Source organism: Lepisma saccharinum, chromosome 24 (genome assembly GCF_977018435.1).
Source record: "Lepisma saccharinum chromosome 24, izLepSacc3.1, whole genome shotgun sequence".
In the NCBI taxonomy this organism is placed as follows: domain Eukaryota; kingdom Metazoa; phylum Arthropoda; class Insecta; order Zygentoma; family Lepismatidae; genus Lepisma; species Lepisma saccharinum.
The window spans coordinates 56,674,644-56,701,142 of NC_139252.1; the positions used below are offsets into that span (position 1 = coordinate 56,674,644).

The 26,499-nt window shown below is 35.4% G+C and overlaps 2 protein-coding genes across 3 annotated transcripts in view; one reads left to right on the forward strand and one right to left on the reverse strand.

Moving 5' to 3' along the window:
- Window positions 1–694: 694 nt before the first annotated feature.
- Window positions 695–25,877, reverse strand: eRF3 (eukaryotic translation release factor 3). Of its 2 annotated transcripts, none has more exons than XM_083110756.1 (11): window positions 25,811–25,877; window positions 21,086–21,337; window positions 19,770–19,916; window positions 17,744–17,889; window positions 16,363–16,517; window positions 13,632–13,778; window positions 12,006–12,180; window positions 10,693–10,866; window positions 7,252–7,341; window positions 4,198–4,366; window positions 695–2,144 (listed from the first exon to the last, which is right to left on the reverse strand). In XM_083110756.1, exons 2-11 carry the CDS (start codon window positions 21,321–21,323, stop codon window positions 2,101–2,103), a joined length of 1,485 nt encoding a protein of 494 aa, XP_082966882.1. In that variant the 5' UTR covers window positions 21,324–21,337; window positions 25,811–25,877; the 3' UTR covers window positions 695–2,100. The 2 variants fall into 2 exon arrangements, with proteins under 2 accessions (XP_082966882.1, XP_082966881.1); XM_083110755.1 differs by having other exon boundaries at window positions 25,554–25,872.
- The window catches only part of TyrRS-m (Tyrosine--tRNA ligase, mitochondrial), a 68,574-nt gene continuing 67,674 nt past the window's right edge, over window positions 25,600–26,499 (forward strand). The window contains exon 1 of the mRNA XM_083110757.1: window positions 25,600–26,337. The gene's annotated coding sequence lies outside the window, so the exon portion shown is untranslated. The remainder of the gene's footprint in view (window positions 26,338–26,499) is intronic.

Below are 26,499 nucleotides of genomic sequence, written 5' to 3' on the forward strand. Positions count from 1 at the left end.
CAATAAATGTTACAAAACTAAAATATAAAACTTATTAGAAGGTAAAAGTCTAGTACAATCTGTAAAAAGTAAAGTGCTCCCCTGTGCATAGCACCACGCCATGAAGGTGTATAGGGGGTAACGCCCCACACTTTCTTGATCCGGTCGTGAGTGGGGTGATGTGATCAGCATCACGCCCCTGACCGCCTTTAACCCCCAGGGTTTCCCTCAGGTACCCATGTCATTCAACGCTGGGTGGGTGCCGGGGCCGCTTCCACCGTTAGAAAAGTTCCCGGATTTGAACCGGCCGGGGATCGAACCCGGGACTTTTAGCATGGTAGTCAGACACGTTACCGACAGCCACCGCGGCCACCCTAGTATAATCTGTACCGGTTTAAATATCTGATTTTTGCCGATGCTTATGTGTCAATTTCTGCAGATTTTTATACATCGTAATTGGCTTCGGTACATCCCTAGTTTCATACAAAGAACTAAAAAAAGGCAAATAAGCAAAAATCTACACATTCATCATGACAACGGGAATCCTAAAGACAATGATGCCTTACCTTGGATTTGATACCAGACTATTAGTTAAATAGCACATCATATAAGCCGCTACACAAAGGCCTATATATTTTTTTCAGTAGTTACAGATAAACACAAAAAGAACAGTTCAAAGCGACAGGTGACTGCAAATGATAAATGCAGGTTTTTAGTATTTCATATCGTCCTTTATTGTAATGTGAAAATGTCTCATCAATCAAGAAACACCATAAAGGCATCCCCTGAAACAGCTTATAAAAAGGCAAAGAGAAACCACGTACCGCTTGTGTACACTTTGGGCAAACTCCTCCAGCTGATGGTCTCCAAAAAACAACTTTCTTACGAACCAAAACACTTCATTAACTTTAAATCAAACTAAAAAAAGGGAGAGAAAGGGTATGGATGTGCAGCCCAACATATGCAATTGAGAATAATCATTTAAAACTTTCCATTTCCTACACAGACCCCCGTTAACTCAAATGTAAGTGATCTCACGTCTTTTGTTCATATAAAAAATTATCCCTCAACCTTTTAAAATAACATTATAAATAACAATATCCCTCCAGTTTATTCTCTATAGACACTTCATCATTTAAGATAACATACCAGAAATTACTTTTCACAGTTCGATTTTTTTTTCAAACAAGACTCGGAACAGAATGATAAGTGGGCTTTTAAAGACTGTTTATACCTTATTGTCTATATTTTTTATCTTGCGTTGCAACAGATCATATCCTCTCTGACTTAGTAACATAATATAGTTTCTTTGTCACAAACTCTATATCTTAGTAGTGACTAAGGGCAAATACAATCTTCGTATAACTTAGATGTCATAATTTTGTACAGGACATAGGCTGAAAAAACAGCAGGTGTGCCTAACTTCTGTTTTAATACAATAACACAAGACAAAATATAAAAAATCAACAATTGGCAACTGTGTGTTCATTGTTGGCCTTTAGTCACCAGTCAGTCTGGTACAGGCTGACAAATCCATTGGTTTGCAGCCTCAGCACTGGAAAAAAATTAATATTCTACACAGAAAGCAATGAATTACATTAATAGGTTCGTGAAGCAACCAATTGAAGTGTATGATTTTTTATGGAGGGGGAGATGAGTCACGTTAGTAGCATGATCTGATATGCTGCAAAACCATGTTTTTTTCCAAGAGCGAGAAGACAATCATGCTTTAGTAATGAAGCAAATTGAGTCAACAAGAATTGAGCTGGAGGGCCAGTTGCAGAAGCACTGCAGGTATTGTTCATATATATATGTATATAATTATTTTTCCTTCCAATTCCCAGTTTACGCTGGTAAGGAACTATGCAGTGAGTTAGTCAAATCCGGAGTCACCATTGTACCACACTATAAAACTTGACACCTCCAGCGGGATGCAGCACCATAACTTTTCAGCACTACCAATGTTATTTCACTTGTTCAGCATGCATTACAACTCGTCAACTCCTCACTAGCACACACAAAACATAATGGATGGTATGTCAAGTAGCATTCCTTTCAGTCCATCTGTCAATAATGAAACTGGGAACAACTTAGCAGCCAAAGAATCAACATGAGACCTGTTTATTCGATCAGTTTCAAAACTTTTCCTATAGCTATAGTCTTTCCTGAAATATATAAGAAAATGTTATGTATTAATACCAACATATAAAAGCACTTTCACACACGGAAATTCACACTCTGAGTGTTCGAAATTACAGGATAATGGATCAAACAATGCCAAAGTCACAACAACATTGGACTCAAACCTTTCAGTAGCCCATGTAATGTCTAATGTCATATGAAATCAGGGCTCCATGCCGATATCTCACACCCTGGATTTCGCAAATAAATAAGTTTATTGTAACAAAGGGTGTTCCTAAATAGTGCGGAAGGTATTTTTTACCTCTACGGCTACGAAACTTACGTTTTTTCGATATTGAAGTTCCTTACGTACGTAGCGTCTATACGCCTTTTCAAGGCTTCAATAATGGATTCATGTCACAGGTGCATGTCTACACATTTTCTTTCTCTTGTTATGATTGACTTGTGCAATGGGATAATTTGCGATACGTTATTTGTATGACTTATTGGCGGGTTGGAGATTTCAGACATTGGAATTGATTTGTGTGACAACATTATCTTGTGGAACATCCTGCACATTTCTCTTTGCAACTGCGGGCCAGAAAAGGGGAGGGTTGTATTTTCTGAATGACTTGTGGGATGGGAAAATTTGCAACTTCTTATTTGTAAGATGGTACACAAAGGGGAGGGTAGTATTCTGTGGGAAAGGACAACAAAGATTTTTGACCTACGATTTACTTCTCTTTTGGACTTTCAAATTAACTTCGACCAGCAATTCAGCCTGCACTTGGGATAAAGAGGTAAGTTACCTTTTGAGGTTTAATTTCAGCCTTATTTCTTTGGTACCTAAATGTGTCAGTGCAAAAAATATTATCGGGGGCAGGATTTGATTGATTGATTGAATTGTTGTTTTAAGTCCACTTTATGCACAGAAAGGCTAATCGGGACTGGACCTACAGTTTAAAGTGGGATCCAAACCACTGTGCCATGTGCCTCCACCGGGTATTTCGTGACAAAACAGGGTACAAAAATGCACCTCACACCTTTCAGAAACATGAAAAATGAACATTACAGCATGTTATTTCATATTTCATGTTTTCGTCAAAAATTAAATTTGCATGGCTCTACCTATACATTAACATGTACAGAATAACAGAATATTTCCCTGGCAACTTATGCTTCTCTCTCTCTACAGGTCCACTCTGTGAGGTAACATATCAAAATCTATAATGCCATTGTGTGTTTAATGTGCAGAAGTGAAATCATTACTTTTACTATTGCAAGTCTTTTTCGAGCACGAGAGCATAAACACTTGTGCTATGAAACTGATAATTTCCTCCCTTGCTTTAGTATTATATCAAGTCACAAACTGTACCTTAAGTGTAAAACTATATTTTGGGCAGAAAAACATAATATAAATTATATAATGGAAACGCAGAGTTTCAGTAGTTAGAATTGAAGAGAAAACTCTGGGTGTGTCAGCAGGGCCAGATTAAGACTAAATTGGGCCTGATGCTTGAAATCTTTGGTGAACAACAAACACAACGACGTTATAGTTACGTCACAGCGCAAAGAATAATAGTAACTGTATAACAAGTAACGCTGTGTCTAGGCGTCCGAAATTGGGGCTCCAAATTTCATTCAAAGATTTATTTTCAGGTTAATATAGCAAAAGAAAACTGTTCAGCTTTCGGAAAATTCTTGTCTGTTTTTATCTGGGCCTAATGCTGCAGCATCAACAGCACCCACCTTAATCCGGCCATGTGTGTCAGCACTTGGGCTATTGCCACCAGCCACATTTTACAAGGCTTACCCTCTTACCACAAGTAAAATAAACATGTGTATCTGAGGACTAAGAGATTAAAAGCTGAGGCTGTTAACGGGTCACGTGACACACATGCAACGACAAAACACAGGACAAAACATAGCCCTACAGAGGATTAAACTGATTGTAGGTTCAGATGTCGGAGCCTTATTGGCCTGTAACATTGCACTATGTGGCACTGAGGCTGACTTTCGGGTGTCCTCTGCAAAGGTCACTTCTTATACTCCTAAAACATAGAAGAGATCACACAACGCAATGACTCCAATCCTTACCTTCATCCCTAAGAGTGAAACGCCCCATTTGAGGAAACAGTTTGAATGGCTCCAAACAGATGACTCCCGCACATTCTAACCTCATAATAGCAACTTGATCCTGCTTTACAAAACGTGGCCGGGTCTTGGACTTCTCCCCTGACTTCTTGTCCACCAGGCATATTAAGGCCTGCAAAAGAGAAAACACTCACATTACTTATAATACTCACAGTTAGAGGCATATTTTATACTCCTGGTGGGGATTGATGGAAATAGCTGAAAACAGAAATATCTTCCAAACTGCATCATTATAAATGTTTCAATGATTTTTTTTCCCCAAGGCATTGATCAATTACAATAAAAATATATCTTGGGGGAAAAAATGTTCAGTCTGCATGATGTACTAGCAACCAAACAATTCAGACAATTATTTTCCTGTAGTTTACGGTTATTACAAGCATAAGAAAACAGTTTTTTGTTGTGACGTTTCAGAAGAACACACGCTCCCTTCATCAGACATTTATTTTCATTTTGACTAAAGATAAAGTTATAACAATGGTTAGCATTTTTTTAAACAAAAATAATACATTATATAATGAATGTTGTCAATGTTACATTGTTGTAATATAGCAACCTAACTGTGAAAAGAAGCAGTTTTATTTTTATTTGATTCTTTTTTTTGATCACATTATTTTTTATTTAAAATTATGAATCCCAAATATCATCAGGTAATTCAAAGTCATCATTGTTTTCACAATGTCTCTTGATGTTTTCTGTTACATTAAATTTTAAAGATGGTGGCTTACTCCATTTGTGAAAAAGAAAACTCCATACTGGATCTATGTTACCATTTTCAATATTTAATTTATTCCAGTGTTCTTCTACAATGAACGAAGCTTCCCAGACATTCAACTCTGTGTTTCCCGTTAATCTTTTTAAAACTCTTCTCTTTTTAATCAAATGCTTCTCTTCGATGATATGAGTTGACAAACCTGTTCTTGGGTTTAGATTATAATGTTCAAATTGTGTTCGTGCCATCTTATTGCCATTTTCCTTGCTGTTTGTCCCACATAATCCTTTGAACATGAACAATTTATATTATATATTCCTGTGGTTTCCACATCTGGTGGAGAGTTCCTCTACAGGAAAATAATTCTACAATGTAAGCAATGTGTACATACAAGAAAAACTATAATTCTGACAATATTTCAAATTTTCCACTGAATAATATTGGCCATTTAAGAAATTCTTCGGTCCTATGAATCTTCAAATTTTCCTGGCAGTGAATACTGAAGAGGTTCTATCGGATTATCAGTTCCGGATATGTTTCTAAGGGACTGAATTCCTAAAACGAAAGTGATGTTAGCTCTCAAAAGATTGGGAGCATATCCAGGCATGGCTGTATGCAGGGAAAATTTTCGGGGGGGGGGGGGGGGTTCACTCATAATTGTTCCCATGGGCATCACAAGAAATTTGAATAATGGAAATAATAACAATAATAATTGTTAATATAGTAATATTTCTTTAATGTCATAAACTAATTAATTCCAAACGTATTATTATTATTATTATTGCTGTCCTTATATCCTTGAGGACACACTTCTACTTTATCCATCAGAAGTGTGAATATGCAGCATAACTGTTTTTATTTATTTATTTTAAGTTTCATGCAGTGTATACTGAAATGCAGAGTTATTATATTTTGTTATTAAATTTTAGGTACCTCAAGAAAAAGCTTTAAAAGTAAGCGAGAAATTTTAGTCATAAAGTTTATGTTGTTTGACCATTCACATAAAACTTAATTTTTGGAATTTAGAAAACTATGAATCTCTCTATACGAATATACTAGAGATGGGACGATATGAAATTTTGGCCGATATAAAATTTACCGATACCGATAACCGATATTCTACAGATCCGATATAAAATTAGAAATGGTCCTGGAAGAACCTGAAAGGTTCGTTGACCTCCTTAAAAATGTGTGTTTCAAAGTGACTGCAGTGCAAGAGAAATTGCATATTTAGACATTTACTTTTTAAAAAAGTAGGGCATGGAGATTATCCATAAAAATTACAACAAAAATGGCAGAATTTTGCACTAAACTATCAGATATTTATCGATATATTGGATCGGTAAAATAATCGGTAATTTTACCGATAAACCGATATGCCTATATCGGCCGATACCGATAGAGTACCGATTAATCGGTCCCATCCCTAGAATATACAGAAATTAAGGACTGATGTGATAATGATATATCGGTATTGGCTGATACCAATGACATTGGTTGGAAAAAATTCACCAATGTGGGCGATGCTTTTCCGGAGTAAAGATGCTGTGTGACACTTTCACTGTCTTAATTATCCTGAAAATTATGATGCATAATATTCATTAGAGATGGACTGATATGAAATTTTAGCTGATACCAATATAAAATTTACCGATACTGATATAAAATTCCAAATAGTCCTTGAAGAACCTACGTGGTTCACCGACCTTCTTAAAAAACATAGGTTACTGAAATGCAAAAGAAAGTCATATACTTAGATTTAAAAAACTGGAGCATGGAGATTATCTGCAAAAATTATAAAAAAATGGCACAATATCGCACTAATTATAAGATATTTATAGATATACTGGATTGGTAAAATTATTGCAATTTTACACAGATTAATCTGTCCCATCTCTAATATTCATTATTTTTTGCAACCATGTTGTGAGGAGAAACAAATTTTGTGACTACATATTTATCTGTGAAATTATGAATATATTCAAAAAAATATTTTTAGATTGATATGATGTACTGTAGTTCTAATGGAAAACTTATATAAATTACAATTTATAAATTTATAAATATCCTGACCTACGTGTATTTTTAGAATGTTCATCAGTATAGGTGGGAATTGGTTGAAAGTGGCAGGTAGCCTTAATGACATCCAACTTGATATGACTCAACCCAGTAATAGTAGTAGCTTGTATGTTTTCTGTGTTCCAACATGCATGCCTGACAAATACTTTAGCATGAACATGCACCTTCACAGAAACACCTCAGAAAAGATAAGAATACAAACTTACTTTTACAGTGACTTCTTCTGCTACACAGTGGATATGCATCACAGCAGAGTATCCTGCACATATAATGCTCTTATGTTCCAAAATAACAACCTGCAAAATTAGGCTCATGTCAAAATCACATTTCTAATATTATTTTCACATTTATTCATTTAAAATTCAGGCTTGTGGCACAAAATTAAGCATTTTGCCATCTTTTCTGAGATGTCCAAATCACCCACATGTGACTGACAAATGTGGACGTGCATAATTTGTTTTTGACGGAAACATTAAATTGTACTCTAATACTAATTTTTAATGCTGAAAGGCATGGGCAACATTTTCCTTTGCTTTTGTCATGAGATACAAACGCAAGAGCAAAATGTGAAATAAACACAAAACTTTGATTTTATAACTGACACACTTTCTAAAGCCTGAATTGTCCTGTGGGTTACACAAAATCCAACAACAACCATTAATTATACTTCAAAATTTTGGATGTGAAAAAAAAAAAACATTCTTTCTACAGGAATAACCTCCATAATACTATAATAACTATGTAAGTAAATATAAATATGCAACATAATTTTTCAATTCTTGCATAGTAAGAACCACATCTTCAATCTATGTACATAAGCAGGAATTAAAGTTATGTACTAGTATCAGCTTAGATTTAGAATAAAGTATTCTGATTTATTTTCCATTAAAAAGACTATTACTGCACTTGAGAAGAATTACCCACATGTTTCCTCTAGTATACAACAGCCCCTATCAATTTAAATATAATTTTCTGCATACAGCACTACACAATAAATTACTGAATGCAGTTCCACGATCAGGTACCATAATGTCACAATCTTAGCATTTTTACTTCCTTTCATTTCACATATGTGGGCGTTAGGAATATCCTGTTAGAATGAAAATGATTTTCTTCTCTAAACTATATTAAATTTGAAATGTTACCCTGTATACAGCTTTTAATTTCAAAATGTGTTCAACTGTTGAAATTTTGAGTTTTAATTCTTGGCAAATATGTGTACCTGGTGGAAATGTATTACCACTCATGTTAAAGGCAAATAAAAACTCTGGTAAATTCATGCTTATAATCCCACTACTATTATTCAATATTTTGAACAACTTAATTGCTATACCATATTTACTCATGTATAATGTGCACTTTTTTCCAAAAGTTTTGCTCAAAAACTGTGGTGCGTATTATGCACGGAATAATTCAGATAGCCGACATGAAACCATACAGGGTCATTTCATGATTTTGGGACAATTGCATTGATTTTTCATGTTTACAGAACCCTATCATGTTATATATCGTTGGAAGGCTTAGATCATGCAGTTTCTGAATATGGAAACAGTATTCCATTCAAGATAACGGCACTACAGTTCAAATCACAAACCCTTAGACCTTCTGTAAACAAAACCACCTGCATGCAGAAAGCATTGCAAACTCATAGAAGTAAAATAATCCACACGAAAATCCAGCGTTGTTACAAGATTCATTATGTAAGGTAAAACAATGGCCAATTTGTAGTATGGGATACGCTGCCGCAAATGACGTCTCACTTTAAACCCAATGCTCTTTCTTTTGCACTTATTGCTTCACCTTTATGGTTAACTCTTTGCACCAGTAATCATTTCCCATAAATTTGGCTTCTTTCTTGCATGCGAATTGAATATATTTTACTTGCATTTTTTAGACAAAATGATATAACATGGTAATGTATATATTTCTAAGGATGATATAGACAGGTGTGTATTTGAAATTTGTTTGTAGATTTTATGTAAATTGTATCTTATGTAAATAAAATATATAATGGGCATAAACAGCCATATGCATTGCTGTAAGTCCAATAAATATATTGATGATGATGATCAAAACAAGACAAATTTATTGCACTTCGTAAAATAACTTGGTGACATGGCAAGGCAAGATAAGTGTGAACATTTTGTAGTAATATGCATTGTAACTTTCAATGAGCTTAGAGATGTGTGTACATAATGATATTTTATAACATTGGTTATTTTCTAAAAATAATCATGTGCACAGCAAGGAAGTAGTGCAACTTAGTAATATTGCCTGACTTATCCTTAGAAAAATAACATGCCGAGTTCTATGCGTGCGGGAAAGTCTCCATGTTCTCCGAGCTTGTTTTCAGAACACCAGCAAAGACAGCCTTTGAAAAGGGGTGAGAAACATATTCTACTCAATATTTATGTAAAGTTCTGTCAGTGTTATACTGAGAAACCAGTAAATGAAGTGGTTAAGTTCGTATCCCAGTGCAGTGGTGTGTCAGTGTCTGCAGTTTTAAGGGTTATGAAAGAGAGAATGACTGGGAAAGTAACAATGTATGCGGCTACATATTCGTCCGATTTTTGAGAGCGGGTTCTCACATTCAGAGGCTCTTATATAAAATGAATAGGTGCAGCGAACTATGAGTGTAACAGCAGATGATTGTGATCATGAATCAGCTGACGCGGAGTGATACATCGAATCGGTGAGACCGTTTGTTTACAGAAGGTCTCAGGGTTGGTGATTTACATTTTAATGTGAAATTTGAAATAAGTTCATCACAAAATGAAGGAACGTTCTGATTTCTATGGTGATTTGGATGAAAGCAAACATAAGGAAAAATAAAAAATTAAAATGTATTACTGGCCAAATAATAATATATATATGGTGTGTGTAAATTCCTTAATGGAAGAAATCTTGTGCTGCTAACTGCTAGTTTGAAGGTTCTAAATGTGCCTTATATAAATGTTACGTTAGTCACTGAAAATGTATATATTTTGAAGTTCTTTTAGAAAATGTAAAGAAGGAGGGAGCAAAACCACGTATAAAAGTTTGAAGGTAGTTTCATATGATTTTTCACTTTGTAATGTAATGTTCTGCGACACCAAGAAAAGCATTGCACCTTCCATCACATGGGATGCATATCAGCAGTATTTGTTGGTCGAGAAATAATAGAAAGTAACTTCCTGAGCACTGCAAATCCATAATTTGACTATTACAGAATAAATACGGTGGTTAAAGAGTGAAAGCTTTAAGATGCTAAACACAGTGGAGGGAGAAGGGGGAGGTGGCATGGTTTGGAGACTTATTGTTTACACAAGAGGGTATTCTCCTCCTGGTACACAAAGCAACAGGTGACTCATTGAATAGGTATGATTATATTCACTCTTGATCAGCATAGCAACAGCTTTACGACCTGCAAACAGGAAGTCATTTAGCCATTTCTTGAAGCTGGATTGTACTGCACATTAGATACGAGATACATGCACGTGCACTATACACGCGTAAATACGGTATTGGTGGGAGGGAAACAATCGACATCGGTATGAGTATCAGTTTAGTCCTAGTACAAATTGATACCTATGGCTCACTTTTGTTTAAGAATGACATTTCAATTCAAACTAAGCAATTGCATAAGTAAAAAAACACCTGCAACATACCTGAGCATCAAACACTCTCCCTGTTTTAGATGGATTGACAGCATCACACAAAACAAAGCCTGATGACACATCCTCTTCCTCTATGCCTTTTAGTTTAATTTTTACATTTTCTCCGGACACTACTACTGTAACTTCCTCATCATCGGACCAAAGTTGATCTACTATTACAGAAGTCTGAAATACACACATCTCTATTAGAACGAAAGTTTTTACTCTAGAAAATAACAACTGTACACACTCAAAGTCGATACTAAAATATTAATTTTCAAATTATCAGCAATTTTACCAAGAGTTTATATAAATTTGCACAGACAGAGGACAGATGAAATCTGCCTTAAGTTTTATTGCTCTTCTGGGTTGCTGTGCAACTTTTTATCCTGATTTTTCATACAGGCAAAACATGCTCGTTCTCTTGCTTCTGAATCTGGCCTCTGTGGTCGACTGGCTAGCACAGCATGCTCACGCTACAATACAAGAGGTCCCGGTTCAAACCCTAGTCTGAGCATGGGTGTTCTTTGCGAGTGTCTCTTCATCAATTTCATCTTTGATTTGATTGATTGATTTGCTTTAATTTACTTCGATCTTTGTGCCACTTTTGGCTAATTTGCAAAGATGGGGATGAGTGATGATATGATGAAATTTATGGACACTCACAAAACTCCATGTCCAGGCTGGGATTCGAACCCGGGACCCCTGGCATCGTAGCGTGATGTGCTTACCACTGCGCCACGGGGGCTGGCTTATCTTTGCAATTAGCCAAAACTTGCACAAAAAGCAAAGTAAAATAAACCAAATCAACCAATCGATCTAATTCTTGCTTCTGAAGACGACAGAAACTGTCAGTTCTTTGAAAGTGGTCACACATTGGATCTCTCTTTTCTTCACTAGAACTTTGTATTAAAGGAAATGAATTTTGCCATAAATTATACTGTTTATAGAAATATTTGATAGTAATTATAGAAATATTGATATAGTACAGATTCATAACACACATCTCTACATAGATTGATTCGTTATACTGAATCTTACCACAAACACTGTCACAACTTTGGAAGATGGCTGGCTGGCTTCTCACCTGGCATGCAAAGTGAACAAATTTCCCTGGCAAGAATGAACATATGAGTCATTGCCAGATGTGTGTGATAGCTTCCATGATGGAATGGGGTAATTATGCAAAATGTGTGGCTGTTATAGCCATAAGGAAAGAAAGTCAATGGGTGAAATAGTCAAAGACTTTCAACATACATCATGGAAACATTATATTCAATCAAAACTAATTTCTGTTCACTAAATGAGAACAGCTAAGAACTTACTTTATTGGGCATCAACAATAACGACTGCCCTTTCTTAGCTTCTCCAGATTCCACTTTGCCCATAACTACAGTCCCCATGTCCTTGTACTTATCTACCACTGGCATTATAAAAGGACCCTCGGCATTCCGATTTACTTGAGGTAGGTTGTCTATGTATGGAATGAACGCTTCACCTCTGCAAGCAGAAATATTGCAGTACAGTTTCATATAAATTACTCACTTCATCTTACATTAATAATTTAACACTAAGGTGCCACTTCATATGAAGTGTTCCATCACAAATTGTTTGGACATATTTTTTTAAAAATGAGCAGGAATATATATTGTTATGTTAGATACAAAAGAAAAAATAAATAAATAAGGACAGACCATTCTTAGTAGTAATATAATTATGTTGTAACCAAATAGCAAAGAAATATTCTTACCTGAAATCTGAGTTAACTGGAGTTAAATTTTTGGTATAAGTTAACTTTATGCACAGACAGCCTAATTGGGACTGGACATATACAAAAGGTAGGATCCAAACCACCTTGCATCTCCACCGGGTTTCAAACATCTTTTACGTAAAATAAACAGTATTTTGTCTTTGTCATAGTTAAATCAAAAGTCTATATTTTTAATGAAAATTTACTACCACACAGTACCTCACTGTAGCAAATCATATTTTAGTAGTTTGCCCGTCCAAGACCAACACAGTCAAAGTCTGAATGTGAACTGATCTATAAAAATACAAGGGGTCATTCTTCAAATTTCATATTTGGTACAACAATTCCACCAATACATGTGGTTATCACAATAAAATTAGAGCTTTATTTAAGTGATACAACTTGTAATTTTAAATGGGACATAAAAAAGTACACCAGAAGAAAAACATGAACATAAAAATCATGAAGCACTTGGACATCCATGTTTTGGTAGGCACAAAGGGCTTACAATATGCTGGTGAATACATTAATTTTAACACTTTGTCTGTACACTAGGCTCTCCCTGACCCTGTACAGTTAATATCTGTCTGCACTCATGCACAATATATGATGCAGGTCATTGGTGCGTGTAAATACAGTTTGAAGTTAGATGTGGTAACAGGTGAGAGTGCAACTTGAAATTGAACCAGTGTGATTCAGTTAACTTTCACTCACATTTCACAGGGTCGGGCAGACTCTGCTGTACTGCGTAAGTTACTATTTTTTGTGTAATGGCATACATATTTAAAGGTTTAATTATTGACAAATAAAAAGTAATTTATATCTGATGCTCAGAATTAACTTTGTTATCATTTCAAAAGTATTCAAGTACATTTTCCTTTCCACATTTTATATTTATTTATGACAATCCAAAGACTGAATATAATCACAGGTTTGACTGATCCAGGTGTACAAACCATGTAACACATATGTGAATGGACAAAGGGTTAAATATCAACCTGAGATCACCCATTCTAGGAACTGAACCCAGGTCTCACACACAGTAACAACAAAAAGTATGGGACGTATACTACGAAAATAAAAACTGCATATAAAGTACACTGCTTACTTTCCAAAAAATATGATTTGATTGTACTGTACATAAAATGTATAAATTGATAAGAGGCACGATTCTTTGAGTATAACAATAAGAATCTATTACCTGTACCACGGACAAAGTTTCTCATCTATTTGTTCTTTCAGTCCAATCCCAGTGAGTCCTGAACAAGGCATGAAGATTAGATCCTTCTGTGGATTGAAGCCTAATTTTTTGAGATATGGCAGTAATTTTTCTTTACATTCATTATATCTAAAAGGAAAAAAGCAAATACATATTAGAATGCACCTGGGTAACAAATGTGCATAAAATAACATATATTACGCTGGCATGTTTCACATAAGCATCACGTTATTCAGGATTAAGTTTATGACGAACTGTCATAAGGCTTTCTGGTAATTTGAGTTTCGGGTATGGGTAAAGTAGCCCATCTCACATCCTAAGACGATGAACTCGTCTAGTGCAGAGAATTCACGATAGGTGGAATGCCTATGCAATATAAAAACTTTGCTGCTTTAGTACTTACGCGAAGAATCGCTAGATGGCTCTGACCGTTGTGTGCATTCAAATTGTAAATTCCTTTGTTTGATATCCGATTTTCTCGCGGTTTCCTTATGCACAAGGACATTTTGATGTGTCGGTCACTGCACGCATGGGCAATTCGCAGTAATGGCGCAAAATAATAAAATTTACAGCGTTTTGGTCTAGATGCCATTGGTTAATTAACAGCAAAAAGTTTATCTTAATAAGCATTACAATAGATTCTTAACACATACGCATATTTGTTAACGTGTGATTTCTTAATCAAGTAAATTGTTGGTTTGGTAAAGACAATCGTGCTCTGCACAAAAGGTTGGGGCAACGAGGACTAAAGGAAGAAGAAGAAAGGTGAAAGAAAAGCGGGATTCCGGGAGAATGGACGCTGAACAAACGGCATCGGTATGAATATACGGTGACCAAGATCTGCAAATTTCGGCGTGGACGCCTGAGTTGCACGATTACTTTACTTGGCCATAGGGCTAGAAGCGATGAGCCAATGTTTTGGAGTAAACACGGATCATTGGGAATGCGAGCTGGATTTGGAATACTGAAACATAACAAGGTGGTATGAGGAGCGAATTTTGCCTCGTGATATCTCAAGTGAGGTAAGCTGCATATGTACTTTTAGTATTGCATGAGCTCATGTTTCAACGCTTGTAGGTAGATCTACCCGTCGGTCAATGTACTTCGAAGCATGCTAGCGTGTGGTCAGTGTGGTTCTTTAGATAACGAACAAATCGTTATTTGCACCGCGTGAATGAGCGCGAGGAAAATGGACGCCATTGAAGTCTGAATTTTGAATTCTTGACAGCTTGAGCGAAACGCGTTTGACATTTGATAATATATAAAGTGATAATTTGGCCATGATACATATTGGACGTTATATGTCACAGAATTGCTTGGTTTGATGTACATTGGATATTGTTAATTTCTCGTCGATCACAAATACCATATGTATATATTTTCGCTGTTTGTTTTGCATGGTGTGCATTTGGTATTGGTAAGTTCTTGAAGATCACATGACCATATATAGTGGCTTTCACGATCAACATATTGTCAGTTGATTCGTATATCATAGTTCAATAAGGAGATACTCTCCTTCATACTAAAAACAATACATGCTTCAATAAGGTTGAAAAATTTTGTTAAAGTATTTTAAAATCAGCTGACTGATAATGCTCTCATAAATATGATACGGGTGTAATTATTCAACTCAATAAATGAGTTCATTGTTTCTTGGTGTTCATATTTGCAGTCTTTAACATATACAGTAGAGCGTCGATTATCCGAACGTCGGTCAACCGAACGACCGCTTAACCGAACTGTGTACTCGCTCACTTTCAGATATCTGTAATGAAAAAAGTACGTGACTTAGCTGCTCGTAAGCGTGTAGGCTTGCTTAGACAGACCAAAATAAAGGATTTTTTTAAACGTTAATTTTGTGTACTGTGTGTATTGTTCATGCAAAATGCGTATGTAATATGTACATATTTTTGTTTAATAAACTGTACCACATACTATATATTCCTACTAAAGTTGCCTTTGTACGTTACTTTGTAATACATACTTAAAGAGATGCCTGTTTTTATGAATAAATTTACTGTACAGTACTTCTTTTTGGCAAATAAACATGTACAGTTCGATTATCCGAACAAACCAGTTTTCCGAACACCCATGTCCCCCAATTACTTCGGATAATCGACGCTCTACTGTACTTTCATTTTGGTTATTCGTGACAATGCTTATATGTTTAATTCTTCCTTTTCAGAGCGGGGAATTGCGCATGTCAGTAAATTGGGTTAGTGTCGTTACTATGGAAAGTGGTTATTGTTAGTTGTAAGTCAAATATTTACTGTTTGGAATCTGAAGGTATAGAAATTAAATTTCCAGCGATCTGCACACGTCACCAGCGCTATCAGGCAAAATTTCGTAAAGCTAATAATCTTATTGAGCCCGTCGCAAGATTGATGAGACTCAATTATTGAGTCATTGCTGCTGGGTTTATACTAATAAATTTAATCTAATCTCATTTAGTCCGTCGCAAGTTCATTATATTTTTCTCTAGCAAAATATTTTTGGATTGGTTTGATCTTTATTTATTAAAATTATTAGTATGTTTTCAGTTTAAACAGCAAGAAAATTTACAAGCAATATCTACAATTAAAAAAACGTAATCATTACATTATCATACTTGTCTGTCTGCAGTCATGTACATGAAGATTTCAGACACTAGGAATAAAACTAATATAAAAGCACAAGAAATATATAATTTAATAGTACTATAATACAAAATTACCTGTCTTCGGACCATTCTACTGTTGAATCATCCATTTTATTAATTAATACTACTAAATGCCTAACGCCTGCTGTTTTAGCTAACATCGCATGTTCTCTTGTCTGGCCTCCCTTTTCAAATCCTGTTTCAAATTCTCCTTTCCGAGCTGATATAACCTGCAACAACAAATGATTACTAGATAAATATCGTCGTATATCACAAAATTATACAATAAATCATCTTTATGAAGTGTTTTTATTCTTATAGTGACATATTTATAAAATCTTGGTTGACAGCTTGGAAAAGTTCCAGAACAAATCATTGTTTATTTATTTATTTATTACTTGTTTTGGATGGTGAAGTTAAGGCACAAGCCTTTTCTTCCACTTAACCATCTCTACTTTACAGTTTATAAATTGATTTTTATAGCTAACTGTATGTTAAATATATAAAAACTAAAAACATTAAGATACCAAGAAATGAAATATATAAAAACTAAAAACATTAAGATACCAAAAAAGAAAAACACAAGATAAAAAAATACACGTAAAACAAACACACACGCAACAAACATAGTCAAATTACAGAAAAAGTCGTTGGGTGTTGGTCCTACCAGTTTATATGAAGGTTTAATTTTATTTCCCTGTTTTCAGTACTGGCCAAGAGAACACGGGTGTCTTATGTCGTTGGGAAGGTCATTCCACGCTCTGGTAGCAGTGACCGTTAAAGAATTTCCATAAAACGTTGTCTTGTGGGAGGGGATGGCCAGCAGAGAGTTGTCTCTCGAACAGGAGAATAAAAACCATCTTAATAAGACTTGTCCCGCACCGAGGCCATCCAGTCTAAGGCATCATGCTTTGGGCTCTGCTACGGAATGCACGCAGGTTTGAGTCTCCTGGGGGAAGCGTAACAACTTTTCTCCTGAGATTTCGGCCTGTGTATGGGACCGGTGCCTACCCACCATCATGAGGAAATTGGGGGTGCTTCGAATAAGTAGCGTCACCCGATCATTGAAACCTACAAGAGCAGGGGGGTTGCCGTGTAGACCACACATCACTCCGTTAGGGGTTGGATGATCTCCCACCTCGGCAGGTGGGAGTGGGATTGGTAGTTGGTAGGTAGGCTTTTTTTTCTTCTTTTCTTTCTTTCTTCTGTATTAATTAAAAGATTTGACTTGTGAACAAAATTACAAACAATATTACTTTTCACGTTTTGGTGAATGATGCAAATTAATGTAATGAAAATGATATCTACAAATATCAAGTTTCTGAAGGGCCTCAGAAATTTATAAAAGATGATAAAAACCAGTTTCACGGAGAAGTGAGTACTTCCTTTCAGTATATTAATACTAGTATTAAACTTAAAGCTCTTTGCTAAAAATTGAATATTGTTGGAAACTTACCAATACTGCTAAATCTGCTTGTGATGTACCGCCAATCATGTTTGGAACAAAGCTTTTATGGCCAGGAGCATCAAGGATAGTGAAATGTTTCTTCTCTGTTTCAAAGTAAGCTCTTCCTACCTCGACTGTTTTACCTTTCTCACGTTCTGAAAATATGCACAATTAAACATTAACATGTTGCTGAACCCATATACACGATTTGTGAAATTTTCATCAAGAGATTTTCAAGGGTCTTAAAGAGAACTATAGATTTCTAGATCCATTTCTCCCAGTGCCAATGATTGAAATCAGACCAAGGTGTCTACAAAAGGCCAGACACATTTTAACCGTGAATAAAACAGAAAATAACGTAGACTTGCAGCATAGATGGATAGATTATGCAAGAGGTTTCTATCTCTATTTCTATGTAATAGATGTGTTTATGGATGGCATGCAGTTTCAAAGAAAATGACGACTTCTCAAGGGAGAGCTTAAAATGCATGCTGGTTTATTGAAACACCATCGGCGACACATACTCACATAAACTTGAGAATACATACATTATCATAAATATCCTCTTTCTAGGAATTGTATCATAGCTTAATGATATTAATCACGTCCAAGAAGATTGTTTCCCTCTGTGGATATGTGAAAAGGGAAAAGATATTGTTTTTACAACACAAGTGAGAGACATTGTTTAACTGAAAGCCAAAATAAGAAAAGCTATAGCGACCGTGGATGTTGGCATGTTTACAGAACCTGGCAAGAAGTAGATTTTCATTTTTATATTCTCCATGTAACAAAAGGAGCACATGCACAAGTGTCATAACAACAGACAAAAACTTTTGAGTTTACCTGTACATACAAACTTCTACATTTGTTGTACTTTCATTCTATTTTTGTTTTATCTACTATTCAAACATGTCCAACCTTTTGCAGACACCACCTATTTTTAATTGGGTGTTTTTCTTTTTTACCTTTGCCTTTAAAAGGAGACCAGGAAAAAGTCCCTTTACAACAACACACAAGCACAGTTTCAAAAGTGCAGACAAAAATTATTATTAGGTAAGAAATTTTTGCTGGTACTAAAATAAAGTAGGGATGGGCCGATATGAAATTTTGGCAGATACCGATAAAGTACAGATATAAAATTTACCGATAACCGATCCGATATAAAATTAGATATGGTACTTGAAGAATATGAAATGTTCCTTGATCTCCTTAACAAATGTGTGTCTCGAGGTGACTGCAGTGCAAAAGAAGTTGAATATTTAGACAATTACTTTTTTAGAAAGTAGAGCATCAAGATTGTCCATAAAAATTACAACAAAATGGCAGAATTTTGCACTAAATTATGATATTTATCGATATATTGGATCGGTAAAATAATCGGTAATTTTACCGATAAACTGATATGCCTATATCAGCCGATACCGATAGAATACCGATTAATCAGTCCAATCCCTAAAATAAACTATCTACATAAAATTTCCGGATATCGATAACAGAAATTTTACTGTGTTTACTTCATGTGTTCCTTGGACATGAAAGGTTAATTTAATCCACTTAATTAATGTATGAAACTAGGTGGTTTCAATGAGTTTGCCTTTGAAAGTGACCTGCGCACAGTGGATTCCAAATTCCCACATTACAGACAGTTTTCATGGTCTCGTTTAAGCTAAAGCTTAATATCAACTTTTGATTTATAAAACCAGGGTACATGGATTATACCTTCACATGCATTTAAAAACTAAAAACAAGACATAATATTGCAGTAAATAACATATTACTTTCAAAAATATTATTGGCAATTTTTCTGATAAATCGATATGTATTTACTGAAACTGCTAGTAGCATTAATTAATTTGTAGTGACCTTACTGATGACTCTGAATATAACAGAAGTGAAATTATTAGTACGCTATTTCTATTTTTGTTTTAAAATCTGCCATGACTAGAGGTATATGTATTCATAGAACTGCAAAGATCTATGCTGATCTTCTATTCTTAATACCAATTTAATGTAAGAAAACATGATTATGAATTACCTTCTAAATTAGTATCTAAGGCCCAAGACAAGTACCACGTTTCTCTGTTCTTTTCTTTAGCTTCTCTTTCATATTTTTCAAGTGTTCGTTTGTCCACCATACCAGTCAAGTACATGATTTGACCACCAATAGTAGATTTTCCAGCATCTGGAAAAGAAAGTTTCTTCTAGTATACACAAATTACATTATCATCATACAGAATGGTCAGAAATAAAGTATACAGAAATGTAGAGCATGTGGAAAAATGGGATGGCAAAATATACACATCTTAATATAAAGAATGTTTCGTCATAAATGCTTATGTCTGAAAACTAATTAAATATTGTGTAAATAACTAACATAACACGGTGATATGCACTGCACTCCAACTAAGAAGTCCTTTAGAATTAGAAGTCATTCATTCATATTTTTCAAATGAAGGGATCTTCTTTAGCACAACCTGTACATCCTTCTTTTCAAATAATATCTTGTAAAAGTTTACACACTACTGTTATTAAAGTTTACTTTATTAATAAACATAGCTTTCAAAGTTTATACTGAAAAAGCTTGTCCATGAACAATTCACATACAAAAACACTCATTCAGCGGGGGCATTAGTTCCAGAGAAGGAACTCTCATATTTCAAGAAAACTGAAATATGGCACACTGCTGACATTGGAATGTGTATTGTTGCAGTAATTCTATGCCAATAAGTAGAGGCATGCGAATTTAGTTTTTGACGAAAACACGAAATATGAAATAACATGCTGTAATGTTCGTTTTTCATGTTTCTGAAAGGTGAGAGGTGCATTTTTCTACCCTGCTTTGTCACGAAATAATGCGAAATATACTCTTAAACACAAAATTTATCGTTTATATACCGATGTGACACTTTCTGAAGTCTGAAGTATCCTTTGAGTTATGCAATTCACGGAAAATTGATTAATTCTGCTGTAAATATTTGAGAAGTAAAAATGGACCCCTTTACACAGGAATAAACTTCATACTCTGGTAACTACACAAATGTGCTATTAGAAGGGGTAAGTTTATTTTGTGTAACAAGTGCAGCAGTTTTTAAATCAAATTTAGGATTATATTCACAATTTTAAAAGCAAAATGTCATTTTATATAGCACTTTTGATGTGATTATTCACCGCTGTAACACCGAAATTTTTATTACCGCTTTTTAACCCGAAATCAACTCTGTTTTTGTACCGAAATTTTGCTTTTTTATTTACCAAAATTATGTGCCTCTACCAATAAGTCATCGTCACACAGAGAGACTGTTAGCAAACCCAAGTTTTAATACACCTTGAACTATTTTATAAAAAACTTACCAACGTGACCTATGAACACAACATTGACATGCTCCTTCTTGCTTTTGGTCTCCTCAGCCTTCGGAATCCTCTTCTTTGGCTTCATGACGGGCTCCTCGGAATCCAGCTCCATCTCCTCGATATTGTTGTCGTTGTCAGGAGTCTTGGCTTCCCCGTCTGCAGCTTCCTCCCAGCTGTCTGCAGGCGGGGGAGGTGCACCGTCGCCGCTCCCTTCCCCAGGTGGTTCTTCTATCTCCATTGTCCGAGGTGGATCTGTTGTGGAAGAGGCAGAAAGATCAGTGTTAATGAGCAGAATGGAGTTTGCACCATATATGTTGGAATGTGAGCAGCTTAATTGTGATCAATGTTGTTAAGCATGGCAAACTGTACCGAAGCTTAGAAAATTTTTGATTTAGCCCAGTCTAGATTGCTGCACTTTTTAGCACTAGGTTTGTGATCAACCAAGTAGACGTTACATGCAACAATACTGGAGTTGAAGTTCAGAAGATTCAACAAATGTCAGTCTGCTGCATTAAACATCCGTTTGATTGGTTAGCAACCACACTGAGCACCGCTCCAAAATGTAGTATAAATGGCGCCGACACCAAATCACCAGAGTAGACGACCCAGTGTTGCACTCTGTAACCAACTAGACACATGAGTGCAGCAAACGAGACAGGGCTCATAACTCACTAACACAGGCATGGATTTAAGCTAAAATAGGAAGGCTCATGTTCTTATGGAGGAGGGGGAGGGGAAGAGGTACAGTTGCTCAAGGACCACAAAATTAAATCTAAAAGTACACAGGCATATTGCTCTCATTTCAGCCGGCTGCTGGGAAACAACGAATCGGCTATCAATTGAATTTCTCTTCAACTGACATCGGGCATTTTCGTGTCACAAGGCACAGAATGTTGCTGGCAGGATGACACAAATGGCTATTGGATACACATGTTGCCAAGCGTACTGTAAAATGGGGGAGAGAAAGAATTGAGTGAGAAAATATGAAAAGGGACTTTCTTTGAATTCCCATCATTCTTCGCACCACTCGTGCACTTACATGAACATTGCATGTTCGGGATTCACTGATCGCAATCGTTGCTTGTGTTATGGGTTTGTGAGTGTTGCATCTAAGGTGAAAAAGTTTGGTTTCTCCACTGGAAAAGGGTGCAAATGCAGTAATAAACTAGGCATTGTGATAGGGGGAGACAGAACTGGAGTAATAGTAGGCTAATTTTTTTAAGACATGTCAAAAAGCTGACAGTCATCATTACAAAATTACATTACGTGTGTGTATTTTATTTTACACCAAAATGCAGAAAATACACAAAACACAGCTACACTGTACTTGTTATTAAAAAAAGAGAAATGTCTGTAAGGGAACTCAAAATATGAATAAAATACTTTTTAGATCAAAATTTGAAAATGGGAGGCACCAGGTGGTAATTTGCAGGTACCTGGTCACCCTATATTTGTCTACCCCTGGTTAAAATGTTAATTCCAATTCTAGGTCAATGAGGGGCTGCGAAAAATATATATATATATTGCCCAACCCCTCCAAATCGTAAACCTTTAAGGTTAATGGCTTAAAGAAAAGCTATAGTTAACTTGAAAAAAAAAGTGCACAACAGAAACATCTACATGACACACAGTGGTAAAAACATTGCTACTCTTATTTCTGGGAGAAAAAAATTGATAATTTCATTATTAAAACCATTATATAATAAATTGTAAAATAAAGTTCAGGACTTGCTAATAACCACCAGTGTATGTATCAATTCATGCAGAAAGCACTTTAGATTCTCTGACTTCTGAGTCACCATGGCGGTGGAGCCCACCCAATTTTCCTGGGTTCAGTACCATCCCGGGCATGAGCGTTCTTTGTGAGTGTCCCTTCATCTATTTCATCCGTGTCTCTCATCCTCATCGTTGCAATTAACGAAAAGTGGCAGAAATATGGTAAAAAAAATCCACTTATGCTCATAGAGGCCAGCTGAAACAGCTTTGACATATTTTATGCGAAACCACTCATTTGTGTGAGAATGCAAGAACAATGGAAGAAACATGGTTACTTGTAGCTGGTTTAAGCCTGCTAGGATTATGAGCAGTCAACAGGCAAAATACGATAACATTTGAGCTACTAGAGAACTTTCACAAGACGTTCAAAGTTAATTTGATGCATCTATTGGTTCATCTGTAGTAGACATGGCGATGCTCACTGATTTGCCACCTACCATGCACCTTTGATGTCCCTCTCTTATTCTTAAATGTGTGTCCAGTGGTGTTTAACTTTGAGGAAGACCACAGTTACAAGCATTAAAATATTCTGCTCCCAACATCGTACCACTTCAGTACATAAAGTGGACTGACAATTGAAAAGTTTTGCTTCTCAATCTCCAGCTTATTCAGTGAGCTACATATTTGGCATGGTATTCAGTTGTAGCACTACATGCGAAATTTTAGGTTTCCTTTTAAAAACAGAATCATGTAGATATAGCCTACATTTTAATATGAATATGTGCTGATTTAAAAAAAAAAGGAATTACAGGTCCACTTTTTAAAAGCAGTTCAATATCTTATACTTTGCAAGCATGTTAGCAAAAAATCTACATGCATAAAAAGTTAACTACAAACCTTACAGAGCTAAATGTCTTAAATATTTTGGAACGAGTTTACAATACCGGACCACTCTCCAATTTCTATGAAATGTGGCCCACTCACTAATTGTGAACTCCTAAACACGAATCTGCATGTAATAATTGGCGGTCAAGTATGGAAATCGAGAAAAAAATGAAATAAACTATGTTTTCTTAACGTAACGTAACCCTACCATAAGAACAATAGCTCCACGGAAGACGCCATTTTTCCAACATGAAGAAATCAACAGGCAAGACAAGATATAGTTCTCGTAGCTAAAATATTAATTTTTCTTTGTATTTATGCTAATGGAACCTAACCTAACAGGCCTAACCTAACCTCGTAGGCATTCCTCGTCTTACGTCAGCAAGATTGTTGTGCATAAAGGAAGACCATTAACGAATTGCGAAAGAAAGATGGTTCCGAATTACTGTGTAGGGACAACGAGCGTGGTAAATCGCAAGGATATTTTACAATTTCTAGACGTAAATGTACAATTTTAACAAGCGACCGCCAAATATGAACTACAGTTACGTCATCAGGACACCGAAATTAGTAAGTAGGCGAAATTTTATGGAAATTGGAGAGTGGTCCGGTATTGTAAACTCATGCCAATATTTTTTGTAATCGTTATTATGACTAACAAATTATTATTATCAATGTTAACTATGTTCAATTCTATAAACAGTTTTAACTTTCAAGTGTAAGTACAAAAAACAATCAGGCTGTTAAAAATATACGAGCGGACGCAACTTTCTTTTCTGTATTTTTCTGGTACATGCATACTGTTTGCATAAGCATTATTGCAGCACCAAAAATATTCCAAGAGTTTGTAGAAATCCTACGAGTATAATATAAAAAAAATTGGCCAGCCCCTTTATTTTAATAAGATGGCCTCATTATTGCATATTCTATTTCATTCTTCATTTAGATGGTTTAACTGAGGCTAAGTGCTAAAGTGGCATTTCTTTTCGTCAACTACATATACCGTATGTTGTAACTCCCATACATATGACACGTGAAAGGTTTTATCAAGTCATAACTTCAGGTACATGTAGTGAGTAATATTGCATAGAAAATTACACAACAAATATGAATACAAGAAATTTTAAAAAAATATCAAAAACTCATTCGACATAATCATCTTCCACAACACTGATATACTGAAGTTTGCGATGAATATAGTTTTAGCGCTTGTGTCCAAGTAGGCTAACGCTCAATGCCCATTACATGGATGAATGTTCATTTCTTTAGCAATGGCTTATTTTGCTAACTTGAACTACAAGGAGTCTCCTTGATCTAAATATCTGGTTATTATTAGTTGAAGAGCATTTGCAGGATTGAGCTGCACATTGTTAAATGTCATATTATCATGCTAACACAATATCTCACACATATAACAAGCTGCCAACTAACAATTCCACATGACATGGTGAAGTTTATTTCTCTTCACTACGCTACATATATGCAATGTGAATATTCTAGACTGTAAAATTATAACACCATCAAGATTTCAATTCGCCACATGAAAAGAGTTATCACTACATGTGACTATACCATATGTCAAACACGTTGGGTCATGACCGTGACACACAAACTATTTTTTGTGTATCAACTTCGTACGATATGTTATCCAGTCTCTTCTTGCAAATCATATATCTTCATATATGCGTATAAATTCACGATTTAAAATTAAAAGCGAAGTGGGCCAGAATCAAAATTGGAACAAAAAATTTCGAACGTCATAGGAGCATTGATATAAATTTATAAACCCATGCCCTTGCTATGCACTCTAAATGCGAACAAAATTGTATATGCATTTTAACATATGCGAAACTTGGATAAATCATACCGTTCGCCACTGTAACTTGATTGTCCGAAGATGCAACTGGCTCTGAAGTCGGGAGTGGTTGCAAGTACGAAGGCACAAATTCGGCTGCGTTCACATTCAACGTGGAAAATTTTGTCGAAAGATCGCTCGATTCAGCAGAATCACCAACACCACCGTCAGCCTGTTGTTCCCAAGAATCAGGAGCTCCGTTATTAGCCATTTTTTTGTTACTGTAAATATTGTCCACGAGTAATTAATACGAAAAAAAATTAACTCACAAATGGAAAGCCTTAAGAATCCGCGTGCGTTCTCTTACAAAACCGGAAGATAATGGCAGAAAACGAATATGACTACATTTATGCTACTGAAAATACACTTTTTTTGACACATAAATGAATGAAATATTGCGAAAAATTAATATTAATGCACAAAACAATTATTTTGTTGTTTTTAAAGACAATGATCGTAAGTTAAAGAGATCAGTAACAGATGTCACAGAAAATTAAAGCAGTACTTTGCACGCTTCTTCATCGTCAACCATATCAAAATTTACGCATCCTACATATGCCATATCAACAAGATAACAAGATATTTGGAATATAGAAAATTATTTCTAATTTGTGGTTCATATTAATGGTTATAAGACATGCGAATATTTTTATTTAATGTGATATGTGACTAACAATGTATTTATGACGTCATGACGTGACGAGGGCGTCCGTCGCCTACGGTGCAAGCATGGAGTACAAAGTCCAATTGAAAAATGCCAGATGCAAGCATGGAATTTGAAAATGATTAAATATAAGTAAGTGTATATGTATTTGTGTGTGTATATATAATATGAAATGGCCTTTGTAAGAAAGAATAATAAGCAGGAACCTTTCCTATTCATAACACTTGTAAGTGAGAAAATAAATTATTTACCGGCTTTAAGCAACTAAATTATTATTTTTAATTACCTGCATGA

Bases quoted from the DNA above. Each gene is read 5' to 3' on its own strand.
- eRF3 (XM_083110755.1), bottom strand. From the start codon at position 25,752: ATGGCTAATAACGGAGCTCCTGATTCTTGGGAACAACAGGCTGACGGT. The intron at 19,917-21,085 runs GTAAGTTTTTTA...TTTCTTTTCCAG, and splicing joins TGTGTTCATAGGTCACGTTG to ATGCTGGAAAATCTACTATT. The intron at 4,367-7,251 runs GTAAGTTTGTAT...TCTCTTTTGCAG, and splicing joins CAGAAGAAGTCACTGTAAAA to GCCTTAATATGCCTGGTGGA.